The sequence below is a fragment of the Euprymna scolopes genome, chromosome 28, assembly GCF_053919585.1.
Source record: "Euprymna scolopes isolate OS-2025 chromosome 28, ASM5391958v1, whole genome shotgun sequence".
NCBI classification, from domain to species: domain Eukaryota; kingdom Metazoa; phylum Mollusca; class Cephalopoda; order Sepiida; family Sepiolidae; genus Euprymna; species Euprymna scolopes.
Genome location: NC_136509.1, coordinates 27,995,543 through 28,014,509, shown reverse-complemented (window position 1 = coordinate 28,014,509; position 18,967 = coordinate 27,995,543). Strand labels below are relative to the sequence as shown.

The window sequence follows — 18,967 nt, the reverse complement described above, 5'->3', positions numbered from 1 at the left end:
TGTGTGTGTGTGTGTGTGTGTGTGTGTGTGTGTGTAAACAATGGAAGTGGTCCCGAATATCTACGTTACCCTTTATATGCCAAATATCTACATACTTCCATTTCTAAATTATCCATGAGGGATGAACCGCCTTAAAATTTCAAATATGTTTAGCTGATGTAAAATGATGTGAAATTTAAAGCCATGTTTATAAAAGACTACTTCAGAGAGATTTTCAACATTTCAATTTCTATAGAGAGCTGAATGGGAGGAGGGAAAGTAAAAAATTCATATGGTGTTATGAGCATGGTGAAATTTGAATCATTATGTTACCCTCTACGTGCTAAATATCTGTGTGCCTCCACCTCTTAGTAGTGTTATTTTAAATAAAGAGTTTGAATTATGTTGAGTTATCTCCCTTGCTTTCTTGCAAAATGGCAGGCAAAACCATCATTCTTCTGCTAACTCATAAAATTTTATTTTATTTAAAAATAAAACTACATATGTCATACAGATTTTTTTTTTTTTTTTTTTTTTTAAATATAGAAGGAATACCGGATAACCACCAATATTCCTGCTACTTATTTAATAGAGTAGTGGAACAAGATGGGAGGGCAAATGAGATTTAGAAACAATGATCACTACATTTATTTCAAATATTTTATTGTACAGGTAGTGATAAATTGCAAATATGACAATTCATTTTTACTGATGTAAGTGTACAGTTTGTAAATGTTCAAATGTCAAACCTGATTAAATTGTTAATTCCATTCAGTTCATACAATTAGTGGAGAAATACGCAAGACATTGATCAGAATAACCTTAGTTCAAAAACCAATGTTTGCAAAGAGATTGTTCAGGGTTTCTTTTTGTTTTTTTATGCATTGTGCAAACAGAAGTAATTCATGCTGCATAAATATTAGGGATGGTTATAAAAACTATGGATGACAACTCGCCATATGGTTATTATTAAACTGGATATTGCTAGCAGATTCTGTGTGTGCACGCAAGCATCTGCTGATACTCTAATTTTGCGAATCCGTTTCCTACAATAGCAAGCAAAAGTTGCATTTCTGGCAATTATATAGAGTCAGAATCTCAAGCATTTAAGTGTCGGTAAAACTATAGCAACTGACAGGAGTTGCATTTACACAGATTTCATATATTTAGCCTTTGAAATAAACCAGTTATAAAGATATAGACCAACTCAAGTTGTTAGGAATGTATGCATACGTTTGCTGAGATGTGTAGGCCATAATCATTTGATTGTATAAAGAAATGTTTGAGGCGCCAAGAATAAAGTTAAAAGGTTTCACTTCACCTTGCACACTTGATAGAAACTCTGACCCTAGGATCCTTCAATCAGACCATAATGGTTTCTATTTTAAATACCTGTTGCAATTCTATTTAATGGATTTAAAAAAATGTTTCATTAAAGAAAAAAAAACATTAAGTTGTCTATTTTGCAAAGGAAAGAAATTATAGTCTTGTTTTCTTTTTACAAGAAACTTCCCATGTATCCACCCCTCCTACGTCCCATTTTTACATACCAACCTAACAACATTCATTCAACTTTAGCCTATCAATGTTCTTTGATTACAAAGAAATGAAAACATCGGATTTCCTTGTAAGTTATAACAATGAACACAAAGAGAAAGGAGGGATGTAGGAAGAGACAGAGCAAGAGAGAATAGATAGAAATATCAAGCAAGACAAGAGTTGCAAGAGAGTTACGAGAGAGAGAGAGGGAGAGTTGCAAGAGTGTTACGAGAGAGAGAGAGGGAGAGTTGCAAGAGAGTTACGAGAGAGAGAGAGAGAGGGAGAGTTGCAATAGAGTTACGAGAGAGGGAGAGTTGCAAGAGAGTTACGAGAGAGAGAGAGGGAGAGTTGCAAGAAAGTTACGAGAGAGAGAGAGAGGGAGAGTTGCAAGAAAGTTACGAGAGAGAGAGAGGGAGAGTTGCAAGAAAGTTACGAGAGAGAGAGGGAGAGTTGCAAGAGAGTTACGAGAGAGAGAGAGAGAGTTGCAAGAGAGTTACGAGAGAGAGAGAGAGAGAGAGAGGGAGAGTTGCAAGAGAGTTACAAGAGAGAGAGAGAGAGAGAGAGAGAGAGAGAGAGGGAGAGAGAGGGAGAGTTGCAAGAGAGTTACGAGAGAGAGAGAGAGAGGGAGAGAGAGAGAGAGGGAGAGAGGAAGAGTTGCAAGAGAGTTACGAGAGAGAGAGGGAGAGTTGCAAGTGAGTTACGAGAGAGAGAGGGGGGGGAGTTGCAAGAGAGTTACGAGAGAGAGAGAGGGAGAGTTGCAAGAAAGTTACGAGAGAGAGAGGGAGAGTTGCAAGAGAGAGAGAGAGGGAGAGTTGCAAGAGAGTTACGAGATCGAAAGCTCAATCCATACTATGGGTCATATTAAGAATAATTTAACACTTCTACCCAGTCATGACTGACTAGACTGTCTATCCTATATAATGGGTGTAAAAAAAATATGACAGATGTATAATAAAAAAAAAAATATGACAGATGTATAATAAAAAAAAAAATATGACAGATGTATAATAAAAAAAAAAATATGACAGATGTATAATAAAAAAAAAAAATATGACAGATGTATAATAAAAAAAAAAATATGACAGATGTATAATAAAAAAAAAAATATGACAGATGTATAATAAAAAAAAAAATATGACAGATGTATAATAAAAAAAAAATGACAGATGTATAATAAAAAAAAAAATATGACAAATGTATAATAAAAAAAAATATGACAGATGTATAATAAAAAAAAATATGACAGATGTATAATAAAAAAAAATATGACAGATGTATAATAAAAAAAAATATGACAGATGTATAATAAAAAAAAAATGGGTGTAAAAATATAACGAGTGTAAAAAAAAAATATTTGTCTAAAAAAAAAAAAATGAATATAACGTAAAAAAAATATAAAATGCAAAAAAAATATATAGCATATATATGAAAAAATTATGTGTAAAAAAAATATAAAATATGTAAAAAATAATGCGTAAAAATTCTTTTGAAAAAGCAATAATCCGATATTTTACTTACCTTGTTATTTATTAACTTAACACAGGGAGCGACTTGGTCTTTACAAGAACTCTCATGGACATTAACAAGACAATCTGGAGAGACAGAGAACAAATAAAATAACAGCTTTTTTTTTTTTTTTTTTTAGTGTTTGTTCATAATTCCCCTATATTAAAAAAAAAGAAAAATTGCATGATGTACATACATGTTAAAAAAAGGACATATTGTATTCCAAAAATCATGCTTATGTATCAAGTAGTTTCATTTTTTTATAAATAAAATAAGTTTTAAGCGATTACTGGGAACTTGTAGGCATTACAACAAAAATCTTGCAAGTTAGAATTATTTCTATTATTTTTTGCAACTTTTTTTTCAAAATGATGTAACAAGATAGTCGACTCTTAAGTTGGCCATGTAATTTCATTTTCTTATCTAAAAATAAGATTTAAATGATTTTACAATATTTTCTTTCTGTACATACATTATACAGATTTTTCTTTAGTTTTGCTTTTTTATAAAGAAGGGAAGGGGTTTGAATAAGCACCTTTTTATCATTAGAAAAAGGTCTAAGGTTCCACTAACCGAAACTTATTGAAGACTAGCAGGGTTGCCTGGCATTGCCCGGGTGTTAGGAAGTGGTGTAGTGTATAGGTGGTGTAGTAAGGAACCCAGGGGTGGGTGTTGTGGAAGTAAAAACAATGGTAGTCGCGAAGGGGGGAGGAATCAAAATAATAGTAGGCAGCCCAGTTGGAAAGAGGTATTGTTAAAAATAAAAAAAAAGGTGGTAGTAGGCAGGCAGGCTCGAACCTGTAACGCAAAGGAGAAAAGAAGGTTAAGAAAAACGTGATGTCTTAGCTGATGTCTTCATGACGCAACTGGAAGTCCAGAGCGTTGAAATTAAGCAAAGTCAATCCAATCAAGAAAATAACCTTGCGAAAATGTCGACGTAAAAACCAACCTGACCGTGTAGAAAACTGCCCAGTTGAGGGTGAATAAATTAATGTTTTTGGCTAATTTTTTATATTTGTCATCGGAAAGACTGAGGTTTAAAACCATACTTGTTTCATCACGATCTGACGTATCTGGCAGAAATTTTAGCGTGACATACAAACATACATACATTCACACAAACAGACAGGTGAGATTTATATAATAGATAACTGATATGCAAACAGTAGTCTGCAACCACTATCAACAATTTCCTCCACTCTCTGTGTCTATATCTAAATGCAGATTCTATGAACAAAGATTCTTTCCTAGAACTGCCTTCATGTGGAACACTGTTCCATTGGCCTGCTTCCCAGCCAATTACAATATGGCAGTCTTCAAGTCCAATGTAAACAAGTTCTTGTTGAGCCATCTGCTTAAATAATCAAAATTGTACCCAATCTACACCATTAATGATTACTACACTACCACCTTGCATTCATTCACCCTTATCCTCAAGTGGCCTCCAGGCCTTGATAAGTGGTGACTAAAAAAACAAAACAAAAAAACGATAGTCCATATAATACAATGATTAAACCTCATCTTTAAATTTCAGAAATATTAACAAAAAAAAAAAAAAAAAAAAAAAAAATTGTTTGTTCGAGTATGTTTCTAAAACTTTTGAGATGAAGACTGATTATTAGTATTTGGATTTTTCAGACTACTACTCTCATTTTTAGTTTTATTTTAATGTTTCAGCAGATGTAACCTCCAACCTTCTTCAGGTGTATTTTACCAAACTCGGGAACCTTTGCGAGCTTGTTTCTGCTTTATCGTTATTTTCATGGCAAGTGCTCAGCTGAGCTTCAATCTATGGTCCCCCTCACGAAAAACACTCGTCTAGCCAAAACCACTATCAATAATTTCCCACACTCTTTATCTGTGCCTAAACCTAAATGTAGATTCCATGAACAAAGTTTCTTTCTTAGAACTGCACGTCTGTGGAACTCTGTTCCGATTTCCTGCTTTCCAGCTGACTACAATCTGATTGTCTTCAAGTCCAATGTAAACAAGTTCTTGATAAACCGTCCCCCCGAAGTAATCCAATTTACAAAATTTCCAATACTTATGTTTACTACGCTATAATCACATTGACTAATGTATACCAATTAACCCTTATCCTCGAGTAGCTTCTGGGTCTTGAAAGGTGGTGATTCTTGTGTAAAAAAAAAAAAAATCCCAAGTCATTCACTTGGTCTCAGCAATGACAACAAGTGCAGGTTCTGCCACAAAGGAAAACGTGAACCACCTGACATCTAGTTGTAAGGTTCTGCTGGGAAGACAGCTACTATACGATGCGATACAATGGAGTGTGTAAATATCTCCACTGAACTATCTGTAAAAAGTTGAATATCAAATGTAGCAGCAAGTTCTGGGAACATGTTTACCAGAAACAACAGTTGAAAATAAGTCATACACCATCCACTGTGATTATACAATTCTTACAGCTACGTACCTAGAAAACAGATCTATTAAACCTGACATTTTGATATGAAACAACGAGAAAAAAGCAACCTTAGAAGCTAATGTCCTCAATGATGTGGGACTAAATGGAGCCAAAAAGGAAAAGATAACGAGATACCAAGGTCTTATGTACGACATGAAAAGAAACTGGAATCTTAGGAAGATCTCTATCATTTCAGTTATTATAGAAGTAACTAGACTTATGAAAAAGATTAAAAATTACCTAGCAAATATACCTGGTGAACCAAGTGCAAGAGAGATTCAAACAAATGCACTCAAAGAGACATTTAGTATCTTCTCAGTTGGAATGTATAAGATAGCAGGTGAATATCTGATATCCAATAGGATATCCAATCCCCAGCAAAAATAAAAAAAAATAAAAAAAAATTACTTTATATTTATATATATATATATATATATATAAAGAAAATCTCATTAGACCACTACGACTACATGGCTAAAAAAAATAGTTCAAATTACAGAGATGTTCACATTACGCATTTTAACATCTAACCACTGCTCTTATAATACGAGTCAAGGATATTTCTAATTAAAAAAAAAAATTTTCCTCCTTTGGTGGATATCTTACTTTTCAAAATTAATTAGAAAAAAATATGTCTAATGATCTCTATATTAAGTAGCTGCAGGCATTCACCACTGGAAAAAATTATTGTAGGTTTTCAACAACAGACACCACAAACCAATTCGATACAGCTAGGCTAATAGCCACTATCTTATCCAACTTTCGAAGACTTTTGCAGACATTCAATTGTGATAATAAAATACATTACATCCTAGGAGCAACACCATCACAATATCGTTAGAGGAAGGGATACCTATTTTTCCCTTTAAATATTCAGACCTACCACTGCAACCAGTCGACACCGGGGAGGGGGGGGGAGTCTACATGTTCCACAGATTCTACACTTACACCAGTCATAACTGGCTCATACATGCAGATATACCATTATCTTTCCCATAGTAGAGTCAAAAAATAATAAAATCTTCCTCGGGAAAATCTGTTGTCTCAGAGTGGTTGCCCGCTAATTCTCTTATTCTGGAATTAGATCATTCTAAACAACATTACAATATGGCGTTGCTAGGACAAATAATTATTCGTACAGCGTCAATTGCAGTTAATAGACACTTAATTTTCAACATATAACAACAGCGAACAAATTGTCCGCCACTTTTACCTAATTAATGTTTAGCTTTTCTGGTAAGACTAAAACATACATTTACTACTAGATTCAAGAATACCTTCTACATTCTTATTTCTTACGGGTATTTATTGACCAATATTATATCAGTCGCAGTCTAATGATTAATGCTGGTTTATTGTTTCCTATTACACATCTAATTTTACACATTAACTAATTTGTTATCACACTTTTCTCATTCTGATTGCCTACAAGCGGAGGATGATGTTTGCACAAAACGTATATGCCGCATTTTGATGAATAATGTTCACTTATTTTTTTTATTTTATTTATATATTTTGGACTTATGCATTTATTGAAGTGCACTGAAATAATCATGATTGTTTAGAAACCCATTACTAACATGAGGGGACACTGTTTTGCAACTATTGCATACTTTCACCTAACAAATTAATAACAAATGCTGTAAAAACAGAAAATACTGGTAACCTTAAAATTATCCTAATGTTGAATAAATACTGGCAACTTATTTTTAACAATTCAGCATGTTAATATCCATGCATGAGTAAAAAAAAAATATATATATATAACGTCTTTTAACATTCAATAATCACACAAATAAAATTAAATCAATTTCTAAACATTATGCAATTCTGCTAAAAATTGGTCTTCATAATAGCTCAAAATTATTAAAATTTAATACTAGAACCCTTTAAATTTAATACTACAACCCTTAAAATTTAATACTACAACCTTTAAAATTTAATACGGTTAACTCTAACAAAAGGCTTGAGAAATATTGGCATTTTAACACTTATTGCTAAATCTTTCCTTGCACACACGGAACTACCATAGCATGTAAACAAACACATATTGCTCTTTTCTTGCTTGGGTGGAACTCAAAATGTATACACAGCATTAGTTTGGGAATGTACATACGCACAAAATACCGACACACCACTACCCTCTCAAAAAAGATCCTAAAATAAAAAAAAATTATTTCTTTTATGGGTACCAATATTTAATTTTCTACTTATGAGTGATTATCAAGACTTTAATGATGCTATATTTGTTTTTCTTTGCATTTTTTATTCCTGTTATTGATCTGATTTAATCTTATATTCTTGATCAATTACCTATGCTTCAAAGATGTGATTTATGTCGACACTTTCCTTTTAGAACTCAAGAAACGCTTTCAAATAAATTAAAACACAAAAGTACTATGCAGACAGGTTTCAAAGTAAATTTTATTAGTTATGGAAACACCTATTTGTAATATATTTGCTTTTTTTACAACTTTTACTTTCTGTGGAGTATTTTATCATTTAGAAGATGTATTAGAGCTACGTTTAAAACAAAAAGCATGCAGTACATAGAAAAGATAAACGATGGCCAACATCCAAGATACTGTCATCTATAGAAGGCAGTTATCTACCACTGATTTCGCTCAATCTAATGAGATAATATACAGTGAGAATCTCTCTCTGTTTTTAATTATTTTTTTTTTAATGGACTATATTTCATAATTTTTGGAAGTTGTACTGATTTAGGTATAACAAATAAGTACGTAATAATGTTTTTCCCTTAAATACTTATAAAAAATTAGCCAATACCTGCAAGTTCTGACAATCACAGACAGTGGCTTCCACTAGCTGCCACTAGAAGTTAAATTATTTCATTTGGGCCATGGCCGCCAGTGTCTGCTATTTCCTAGGGATGGCAGTGGCCACCAAGAACATCCGTAGTTTAATTTGTTTTTGAGAGCAGGGGGGGGGGGGGTCCTTTATGCTTCCACCGGGCAACGCCGGTTAAAGGGGTCCTGCTAGTTTATAATAAAATATTTGCATCTGAAAAATGGCTTTAGAGACATTTTGCCCATTTATTAAAATTTTCAGATTTCTTAAAAGAAACTTCTCAGAAGCTTCTTGCTAAATCTCATTATAGACATTCAACTTTTTTAATAAGTGGATCCTCTTGATACAAAGAGTTCTGCTTACAAAATTTTCAGCTCACAAAACATAATGTGAAAATTTTTTTGTACCTGCATATGAAAAAAATTAAATCAAAACTTTTTTTTAGTAATTTTCTAAAAATTACTGTTTGGATTTTTATGTTTAAAACATTTTTTCCTGGACTTGAAGTTATTTTGATGCTAATGCACTTATTGATCCGCGCTATTTTTTAAATAGTATTTTTAAGTTTTATTAAAGTTTTATGGTGTCTGTTTTTATTAAATTGTGAAGTTAAAGTACAGAATACCTACAAAACACCCTCCTCTCGCCACGTTAAGAATGGCTTTCGAAATAACATTATTTCAGTATGGATCAATAAGTGCACTAGTACGGTTATATATTTTTTTTTTTGCTTACCCCCTGCCCCCTAAATACAAATTGTTTTAAAAAAATAAAAAATAAAAATTAAAAAATAATGTTAAGTATTACATTTTTTACTGATTTTGAAGATTTGCTGTTTTAATTTTCATTGTACACCCTCTGAAATTTTTGTAGTAGGTGGTGGAGTTTGTTATTATTTTTCTTAGAAAATGCAAATTAGCTGAAAGAAAGTATATAATCCATTTCAATTTCAGTACCCTGTATATCCAATTTCGAGTCTAGAGTTATTGCGTAGGGAAATGTACAGACAGACAGACAGACAGACGCTTTTATAGATATACTAACATTTTTGGAGATGTATGCTGAGCAAAAAAAAGTCAATTTTTTTAACTTTGACCCCTATTATGACCCCTTAACATTTATTTTGGGCTCAAATCAAATTATTAAGTTAGATCCATGTCCAAGGAACCTATATCTAAAATTTCAAGTGTTTAGATCCAAAATCGACGGAGGTGTTTGGTAGAGTTCTCAAGGGTCAAATCGTTGAACTTTGACCCCTTAACAGCAAAATTTCTGGCCGAAAACCGATCACATTGATTTTCCCAAATCTCAGTACCCCGTATATCAAATTTCGAGTCTGTAGACTAAAAATTGACAAAGTTATTGCGTCACTTTTATAGATATATATAGATAGATGTCAAAGAAAAAAAAAAATGAACAGCAAATAAAAGGTATTAACAGTTACGTTAGATACTATATGGCTCTTATTCCATTCTGGTTTTACTCTTATTATAACATTTAATGAGTGTTTTCATCGGACTTTGAATGGATTAAACAATTTACGTGTAAAACGCAATTTCAAGACATGAAAGCCAAGCTGAAACCAATTAATTTTGTGCCTAGAGGTTCAATTGCATTTACTTCAGCAGCGTTTAATATCCGAGTACACAGTAGTAATAGTGGTATGAAAATGTAAAGCAAGTAAGCTACAGATATTTTCATACTAGTATAATATATATGTATTAAGTTATGGAAATATATCTGACAATTAAGCTATACAGAATCTTCCACATTCCATCCGATAGGAAATTATCAGGTTAGAATGATACTTAACTCTACTCTCGTATTGAGAACTCTTGAAATACTGAAAATTGATACATAAAACATGTCTACTTATAACATTTTATGTAGATACACAAAAAAATTATATATATATATATATATATAGGAATGATAATAGGGGATAGTGAGTGGGTGTATGTACGCAAAATTGTATATATATATATATATATATATATATATTTTTTTTTTTATTATGTGTCTATTAATACTTTTAGCATCTTCACTCTCAGCTTCTTTCATTTGCTGCGGAAAAAAATCCCCAAATTCCAGAATGTTCCAGAGATAGGTTTTCTGACAGGAAAGATAAAATAGCAAAACTATTTACTTAGTGAAAAGAATTACAGCTTCCTGCAGTTTTGTCTGCAAACTGTGCTAAGAATATTTTAGTTGGCTAAAATATCACACTTCAATGGTGGGAAAATATTCATGAAAGACGTTCTGCCAATTCCGGCACACATTCTAGGAATATATATATATATATATATATATATATATATATATATATATATATATATACACATGCGATAGAGAGACAGAGAGAAAAACAAAGTTAACTTGTAAAAATAGATTTATTTTTGGAAAGAAAGGGTTAACCTTTTTGGATAGATGAAGCTCTACCCGTTTAAGAGGAGCAATTATAAGAAAAAATGAGATAATAATTAAAGTTACATGAGAACTTTATTACATTATCATGTCAATTAGGATGAAGGTGATTACAATAAGTTCACGGGAAATGAGGTGGGTGGGGGGCCTCTTTAGGCCATGGCATTTAAAACCTAAATCCTTCTCATCATAAGGAGAAAATTCCCTTTCACTTATTGTAATCAACCTCATCCTTATGTACATGATAATATAACAAAGTTCTACTGTAACTTTAATTATTATCTCCTTACAAACATATGCATAATTATATACACATACATACTAGACTTTTTAAAGTTATAGCACACTGACTTAGAATGAGTGCTCTATGGTTGAATATGGTTGAGTTTGTGCTTATTTTTTGCATTAAATACTAATCCTTTAAATCTGTTACGGTGCATCAAATGAATAATATACTTAATTCCCTGCCGATGCCTATGTTCAGCCTAGAAAGAAAAAGGACACCCCTTGGAGGGGCAGCTGCACGTGTAATTGTGGGGCAAGGGTTGCACAATCCCCAACCACACTTCTCTTGAATCGGCACTGTTTGAGTCCAGTGGCAAGGAAAAGTCCAGGACAACTGGAAATAATGCCGAGATAAGCAGAGAGCGCATACAGCACCTGGAAGTCCCAAATGGTCACCCATTTAGTACTGACTAGGTTCAATGTTGCTTAACTTTGATGATCCAGCGGGAACTGGTGGGTCAACGTGATTATGCCATACAATTCCCTGCACTTTGTCAGAAAGGTCCATACAAAATTTCAGTCAGATCAACCCAGTAGTTTCGGAGAAAATGTGGAACAGACAGACAAACTAAGAGAAATACATGTAAAACAAACGTTAAACTGATGACATACAAGAAAACAATTTGATTCTTGACAAGAATTTCCCTGTATTAAAATACAAAAATGAAGAAATATCTGTCTGATATATGTGACCGTGATGAAATAAAATTTCATATTCCAAATATCATATAAATTGATCAAGTAGTTTTATTTTTAAAGAAAATCAAATTTTATGCCTAGTGGCTGTTTTTTATTGGACATTTTGAAAGCAATCGAGAAAAAAAAAAAAAGAAGATAATTAAAACTTGCAATTTTTATGCTGTAATGCCTACGAATTCCCATTAATCACTTAAAATTGACCGTTTTTAATAAAAATAACTACTTGATCAATTCATGTGATTTTTGGAACATGATAGTTTTGTCGTGTGTACGTACATCATTACAGATATTTTTCTTTCATTTTGTTTTTTTTATTAAAAAAGGGAAATTCTGGACAATAACCAAGAATTCAAATATAATGAAACGCATGTTACTTACTCTCACACTGAACAGCCGCTTTGTTTGCCATGCTTTTATGACACGCATGACACAGAGCTGTGTAGCTTATTGACAAGGAGACAAATTGATGAGTATTTTTGTGCTTGTTGTCCTCCTTGCCATCTTTCACCTGCAAAAAAAACAAAAAAAAAAAAAACATAAATATAAGTTATTTATGTACAGCAAAGTAAAAGGGAGGTGACAGTGGTCAAGTGGTTAACAGACTGACGACCTGAGTGTTCCAAGTTCGAATTCAGTTTGTTCCACAAATCACTTAATGTCTTTCTAGAAAAAAATTCTGACTAGAAAAATATTAAGGAGACCAATGCCAACAATAGAATCTTTGGATTCATATGCTACCATGATCAAAAGTAAAGGATACCTGGAATAAAAAATGGTTAACAGATTATTACAGGGTTGAAACTTTGTGTAATGACTAAAAATGGGTGGAAAAGGTTATCTATTTTATTTAGAAAGGGAAATATTGACCCCAATAAATAGGACACTGGGTACATGATGTATTTTAGAAACCAACAGGCTATACATTTAAGATAAAGTTTACACATTATGGTAAGGAGCAAAGCAGTTCACACAAAGAGTTACATTGCACTTTTAGCAATAAATGACTGGCTTTCAATTGCAAGACTCATTTGAATAAGTTAATACCTCATTGAACAAATAGAATTTTAATAAATTTCACAAGAACTTTTAAGAAGGTCCCAACAACTCTTGGAGAAAAGTTGATGAATATAGATTCATTTTATCCTTTCTTTAGAGTAGTTATGCAACAAGCAATACTTTAAAAAAAGAAATTATTTGGTGGTGGGTCAATTGTCAGATTTTTGTTGAATCTAACAGAATCAAGTTTCAATCATTATAAATGACCAATTTGGAAGCCAAAAACCAAGGTAGAGTCCAATTTTAGGTAGTTTTAACAGGTTTTATAAAAGCTATTAGATTTATTATAAAAATGGCTTGGTAAAGTTATGCAAAATAAGCAAATTAAGTTTTTACTCCAATAAAAATAAAATGCTGATCATCAATATGGTCAAAACTTTTATCTATAAAAAAGTCACTGCTTATCAAGGACCATAGGTCACTTGGGGATAAAGGTTATTGAATTTGACAGTCAGATGATGAAACACCAAGAGGATTAGTAATGATTGTTGTAACTGGTTCAGAAATTGACTTAGAGAACGGCTCAACAAGAATTTGTTTACATTGGGGTTGAAAAGGGCAATGTTATAGCCAAACAGAAAGCAACTCCGTGGTATTGTCTTCCACAGATGGGGAGTTCTATGAAAGAAATTTTGCTCATGAAGTTCCATTTAGTTTTAAGTTCACAAGAGGAGAAAGAGAATTTACTTAAAATGATTGTAGTTAGACGAGTTTTTGTTGAATGTTTTTTTTTTGGGGGGGGGGGGGTAGATTGAAGCTTGAACAAACACCTGTCACAAAAATAATAGAGTCGAGAAAAGCTAGCAACGTCTCTAAGAAGGATGCTATAGGAAAGGGAAGAGAAGCGAACAATCTCCCACTAGATTTTAAAGTCAGGTTTTGTACTCTGTCAAGACAAGAAAGGGTGCTCTAAGTGGTAGGGTTGCGGAGTTGGATGGTAAAAGTTCGACTCCAACTCCTAGAATTCCTAGGATGCTGATTCCAACTCCTTGATATTTCGGACTCCTGACTCCTTGACCCCTATGTGGAAATCTATTCTGCAGATTCAATACCAGCTTCCCACACCTATTCAGCAAGCATTTTATCAATACTTTTCATGTATATTATGTTTAACATTCACTTGTACGATAAATATACTTACATATACACTCAACACACTTTATAGAATAAGTTAAGATAAAGGGATAAAAAAATTTACAATGAAATTTTATTATGCTATCAGTTCAAAAAGGTATGCAATATTTAGGAACAGGGGAATCTCTTTAGGCCATGGTAACAGACACTTCTCATCAAAAGAGGGGAGTAAAGACATATTATACAGAAAATAAATTTTTTTAAAAGATAATATTGCCTATATAGAAAGAGGATCAAAGGAAAAACAGGAAACCGCACTGAGACTAAAGTCGCTTTCAGGACTGCCAGCAATCACAGTAAAAGACTAATAAAGAATGCGAAAGAGTTGTATGCTCAGCCCATTAAGCCCAAAGTAGCTGAGCAGCAGCTTGATTCCCACCAGATTTGGCAAATAACAAACAGGGTCCTGAATAGAAGCGTGTGCTCTATCTCAACCATCATAAATGAACCTGAGGTAATCTCGTCAACATCAGACAAAGCCAAACTCTTTGCAGCAAATTCTACCCTATGTGACCAAGGCCATCAACCCCCTGTATTTCCTCCTGTATCAGAAAACATGCTATGCATCATACAAATAATTGTGCATGATGTTGCCAAGCTAATCAAAAACCTTTATTCCAGTAAAGCAACTGGTCTTGACGGTATTCCAATTATAGTGCTGCAAAAGCTTCAACTAGAACTAGATCCCATAACTTACAAAGCTGTTTAAGCACTGTCTTAATGAGAATTGCTTCCCAGCACCCTGGAAAATCTCAGTATACCCTGTATTTAAGAATTCAGGTGATCGGTCATCTCCCTCTCAGTACAGACCAATAAGTCTCCTGTGTGTCATGAGTAAGTTGTTGGAATCTGTTAAATAGAGTAGTTCACCACCTCAGCAAAAATAACATAAGTGATATGCAATATAGTTTCCATTCTGCTAGATCTATAGCAGATGTGCTAATAGTTATATCTCACAGGATTAGCAAATCTCTTGACGGAGACTTCCTTTCTAGGGCAATTGCTCTTGACATATCAAAGGCCTTTGATAGAGCATGGCATAAATGCCTACTTCACAAAATCTCCAGCTACAGTATAGCTGGAAATGTTTTCTCAATTATTAAATCATTTCTCTCTGATAGGTTCATAAGAGTAGTGGTTGACAGGCAGAAATCAGAAGCCTTTTTTTTTTTTTTTTTTTTTTCTTCATTCCCACCTTTCTAAGCGCAATCCGTTCAAAGAATACAAGTAACAACGATTTGAAGATTAAAACAGATACAAGATCAGATCTGAACAAATATCGTATCAATTCTTTGTATATAGATTGAACCATTTTCGAAGATCAAAAATAAATTCTGTCAAGTTATGGAGTTATTTTATTTACCTAACCTCCAAGGAGGATAGACACAAGGTCAGGTGTGTTTGACGTAAGTATATAAAAGTATGGAAAGAACTGAATTCGAACTTTGTATATGCAGGTTTTCAGTTTGTGTCAACCACAGGCAATGTCACCAATGCAACGATAAGCATCAAGGTTAACAATCCCACTGAGTTCTAGTTAGAAGAAAAGAAAAGAAAGAAAAAAGGGGAGAGGAAGAAACGAAAAAAGAAAACAAAAGAAAAAAAGAGAAAGAAAAAAAAGAAAAAAAGAAAAAAGAGAAAGAAAGAAAAAAGAAAAAAGAGAAAGAAAAGAGAGAGAAAGAAAAGAGAGAGAAAGAAAAGAGAGAAAGAAAAGAGAGAGAAAAAAGAGAAAACAAGAAAGAAAATAGAACAAGAAAGAAAATAGAACAAGAAAGAAAAAAAAAGAAAAAAAGAGAAAATAAAATAAAAAGGGAAAGACAAAATAAAAATAGGAGAAAGAAAAAAACAATTCAACATCATTCATATATATAAATATATATATATGCCCTTTAAGAACTGGGTTCTTATTGTTGAGCACTTTACATTGAAATAGAATAAGTTTGTCACTTAAGCCCACGTACGCAGACCGTGATGCTAAAATCATTGGATTATTCTCGGCCTTCTTGAATGACATTTACACTTTATATAAATGTTAACTTCAACTTTATTCTGGCCACGGTTTACATTGACCGAGCGGTTTGTTCCTTACTGATAGAAATTGATTTGTGGATTTATTCCTAATCTTGCCTCCCTGCACTGATGATTCTCAAAAAGATGAAACACTAGTGTTTGTAGCTATTAAAAAATAATTATAGTTATAGTTACATGTTCTTAAGATTATAATAAAGTATATGCTATTGAGGTATATATTCCATGCACTATATTTCAAATTATAACAAACATTAAGCTTAAGGTGTATTCCTACTTTCAGAGCATGCCTATCAATATCGTTCCAAATCCCCAAAAGATGGAATCAATTCACTTATTTTTTTTTATTTTGTTTGTTCTAATTTTTTTTTTTTTTTTTTTAATTTAAGCATATGCCTAAATTTTACTTGTATTGCATCTTACGTGTTTTGTTAGATAGTGGAAGATATTTTCCTCATATAAACATACTGTTTAGCTTTTTAATTTTACATATTTGAATTGTTTTTTTTTTGTTTTTTTTTATAAAAACAAATTTTTTTGTATCTTAATGTGTTTTCAGAAACAGTTTGTCTGTTTATTCAAAGTTTTTGATTATAATTAAAAGATGCTTTCAAGAGCTTACACATTCTAATTTCATATGCATCTATATAATTATAAAACTCTGGACCGTCCGGGCGTCCTTGTTTGCTTGCAAGCGCGCTTGAATTTTAGTTAGTTATGCAAAAAGTGAAGAAAGAAAGAAAGAAAGAAAAAAAAGGATGTCAACATGAGTGTATCATTGTTCATAATTACACCAAACAGTGAGCGCGAAACAAATCATGTGTTGTTGCATGTATTGACCAAAAGATAATATCAATATCATTGTTGTGCATGGATACGCAACACAACAAAATGATGCAAGTTCAATAAAATCTTGTTTCCATAGTGAATCATTTCATTTGAAGGATACAACATGCAATCATTAAACTCCTCGCAAACAACACGAATTTAAACTATTTGGCATTAAAATGACAATTTCATGCAGGCAGTCCCACTAATATATATATATATATATATATATATATATATATATATATATATATATATATATATATATATATATACACACACACACACACACACACTAGCAAAAGTATCCGTCGTTGACTGGGTTCAAAAACAGCCTACAGAAAATGGATTCTGATTTATGAAAGGTTATGAAAAGGAAGGCTTGTAAAGAGTTAGCTTCGAATTTGGGGGGATCAAAACCAAAGCAAAATATGATGAAAGTAAAAATAAAATAGATAAACCCCATAATTTATTATACCATACCTGTTCACACTGAAACACTTATCATAATATTCTGTGGATCTATATTAAAAAATCTTGTTAAACTTTGTGACATATTTCCATTCTATGGAGGTCAGGTGCGAACGAACACCCCATAATTTTATTATACCATATTTCTTCAAACTGAAACATAATTATCAAAGTATACTTACGCAGATAGATATGAAAAGTCTTTATTAAAGTTTGTGCCTATTTCCATTCTATGGAGGCCAGGCGCGAACGTAGACCTCACAATTTTATCATACCATTCCTATTTAAGTTAAAACATACTTAAAAAATATTCTTACGTACATCTATATCAAAAACACTTCTAAACGTTTTTTTTTTTTTTTTTAATTTTTTATTTCCATACTTTGTAGACCAGGCGCGAATGCAGACTCTAGTTTTAATGAACCACCGTCCTGCCAGATCAAACCTACCCATTCCTGTGTCTCGATACATCTTTCATTATATGTAATCAGTTTTTTAAAATAGTCAACCATATAGGAGCCTATTCGTGATCAGACACACACACAGAGACATTCAGCTATATATATATATATATATATATATATATATATATATATATATATATATATATATATATATCAGGGTTATATGGACAAATTTATCTTTAGTTGACCTTTGACAACTAAATATTTTCGTTTGCTAGCCAAATAGAAAAGTTACTAGCCAAACCCACATGATTTTTAGAATATGACTCTTAGTTCTGTGACGAATATGTAACATCATAAATATTTTCCTGTGTTCTTTTTTTTTTATAAGTATAATTCTAAATATAAAAATATTTTTATGTTGATACTTGAAGGTATAAACATTTTAATTTCTCCAGACATTTTTTTAAACAGCCCTTGTTAAAAAGAAAAAAAAAGATATTGTTCTTCTAAACTTTCATTATTTAAATAGTTTAACTGTTCGTTTTATTAAAGAAAAAAAAAAAAATTAAAAAGATACTTTTCATTCAGTAGTGAGCATTGGAAGATTGTCAGTGAAAGAAATACAATCGCCAAAAGATAAGCGTTTCATTATTTTTAGTCGCCACTTTGAAAAATCACTTGCAAATGCAACTGTTTCACTCGCAATGTAGAGCCATATATATATATATATATATATATATATATAAACTACTTAATTTACTCACATAAAATTAATATACGAAAGTATAGATTTATGCGTAAACTTTAAGTATTTACTTCAAAAGTGCTCAATACGTAGGTAGAGCTAGTTAGTAAGTTATAAAATATATATGACGATTAAGTTACACTGAATATTCCGCGTTTCATCGAGTCTAGGACTCTTCAGGCTGATGCACAAATTTTGTGGTTGTTTGTCGTTTTTATATATGCATCTTCTATTGAGATTTTAGTTAGCCAATCAGCTTTCTAGTATCCACCGTGCCCTTCCTATCAGCCAATGAGCATGCACTTATCGGACAAAGGCCTATTTGACCTCTGGTTGACCTGTTCCTTTGTGTGTGCTCTATTTAGCCTGGATATCTAGTTTCTTGATTCGTTTTTAAATCTAGGTTAGTGTTTTTTTTTGTTTTTTTATATGTTAGTTTATATAAAAATATATATATATATATATGTACACACATATATGCACATATATATATACATACATTACATACATATATGTGCGATCGTTTATGCATATTCATGCTTATTTAATTTATTTATTTGTTTATTTTCTATTGTTTTTGTATCGCTATCCTAGAGTAAATTTTATCTTGTGAACACAGTTGTTTGCTAT

At 32.1% G+C, this 18,967-nt stretch overlaps 1 protein-coding gene across 28 annotated transcripts in view; it reads right to left on the bottom strand.

Annotated features, from left to right (window-relative positions):
* LOC145249540 (uncharacterized) overlaps nt 1–18,967 on the bottom strand; it is a 917,547-nt gene that overhangs the window by 174,977 nt on the left and 723,603 nt on the right. For all 28 annotated transcript variants that reach the window (XM_080111167.1, XM_080111174.1, XM_080111165.1 and 25 more), the window contains 2 exons: nt 12,047–12,176; nt 3,037–3,110 (listed from right to left, as the gene is read on the bottom strand). In XM_080111167.1, coding sequence (XP_079967293.1) covers nt 3,037–3,110; nt 12,047–12,176 — 204 coding nt within the window. The remainder of the gene's footprint in view (nt 1–3,036; nt 3,111–12,046; nt 12,177–18,967) is intronic.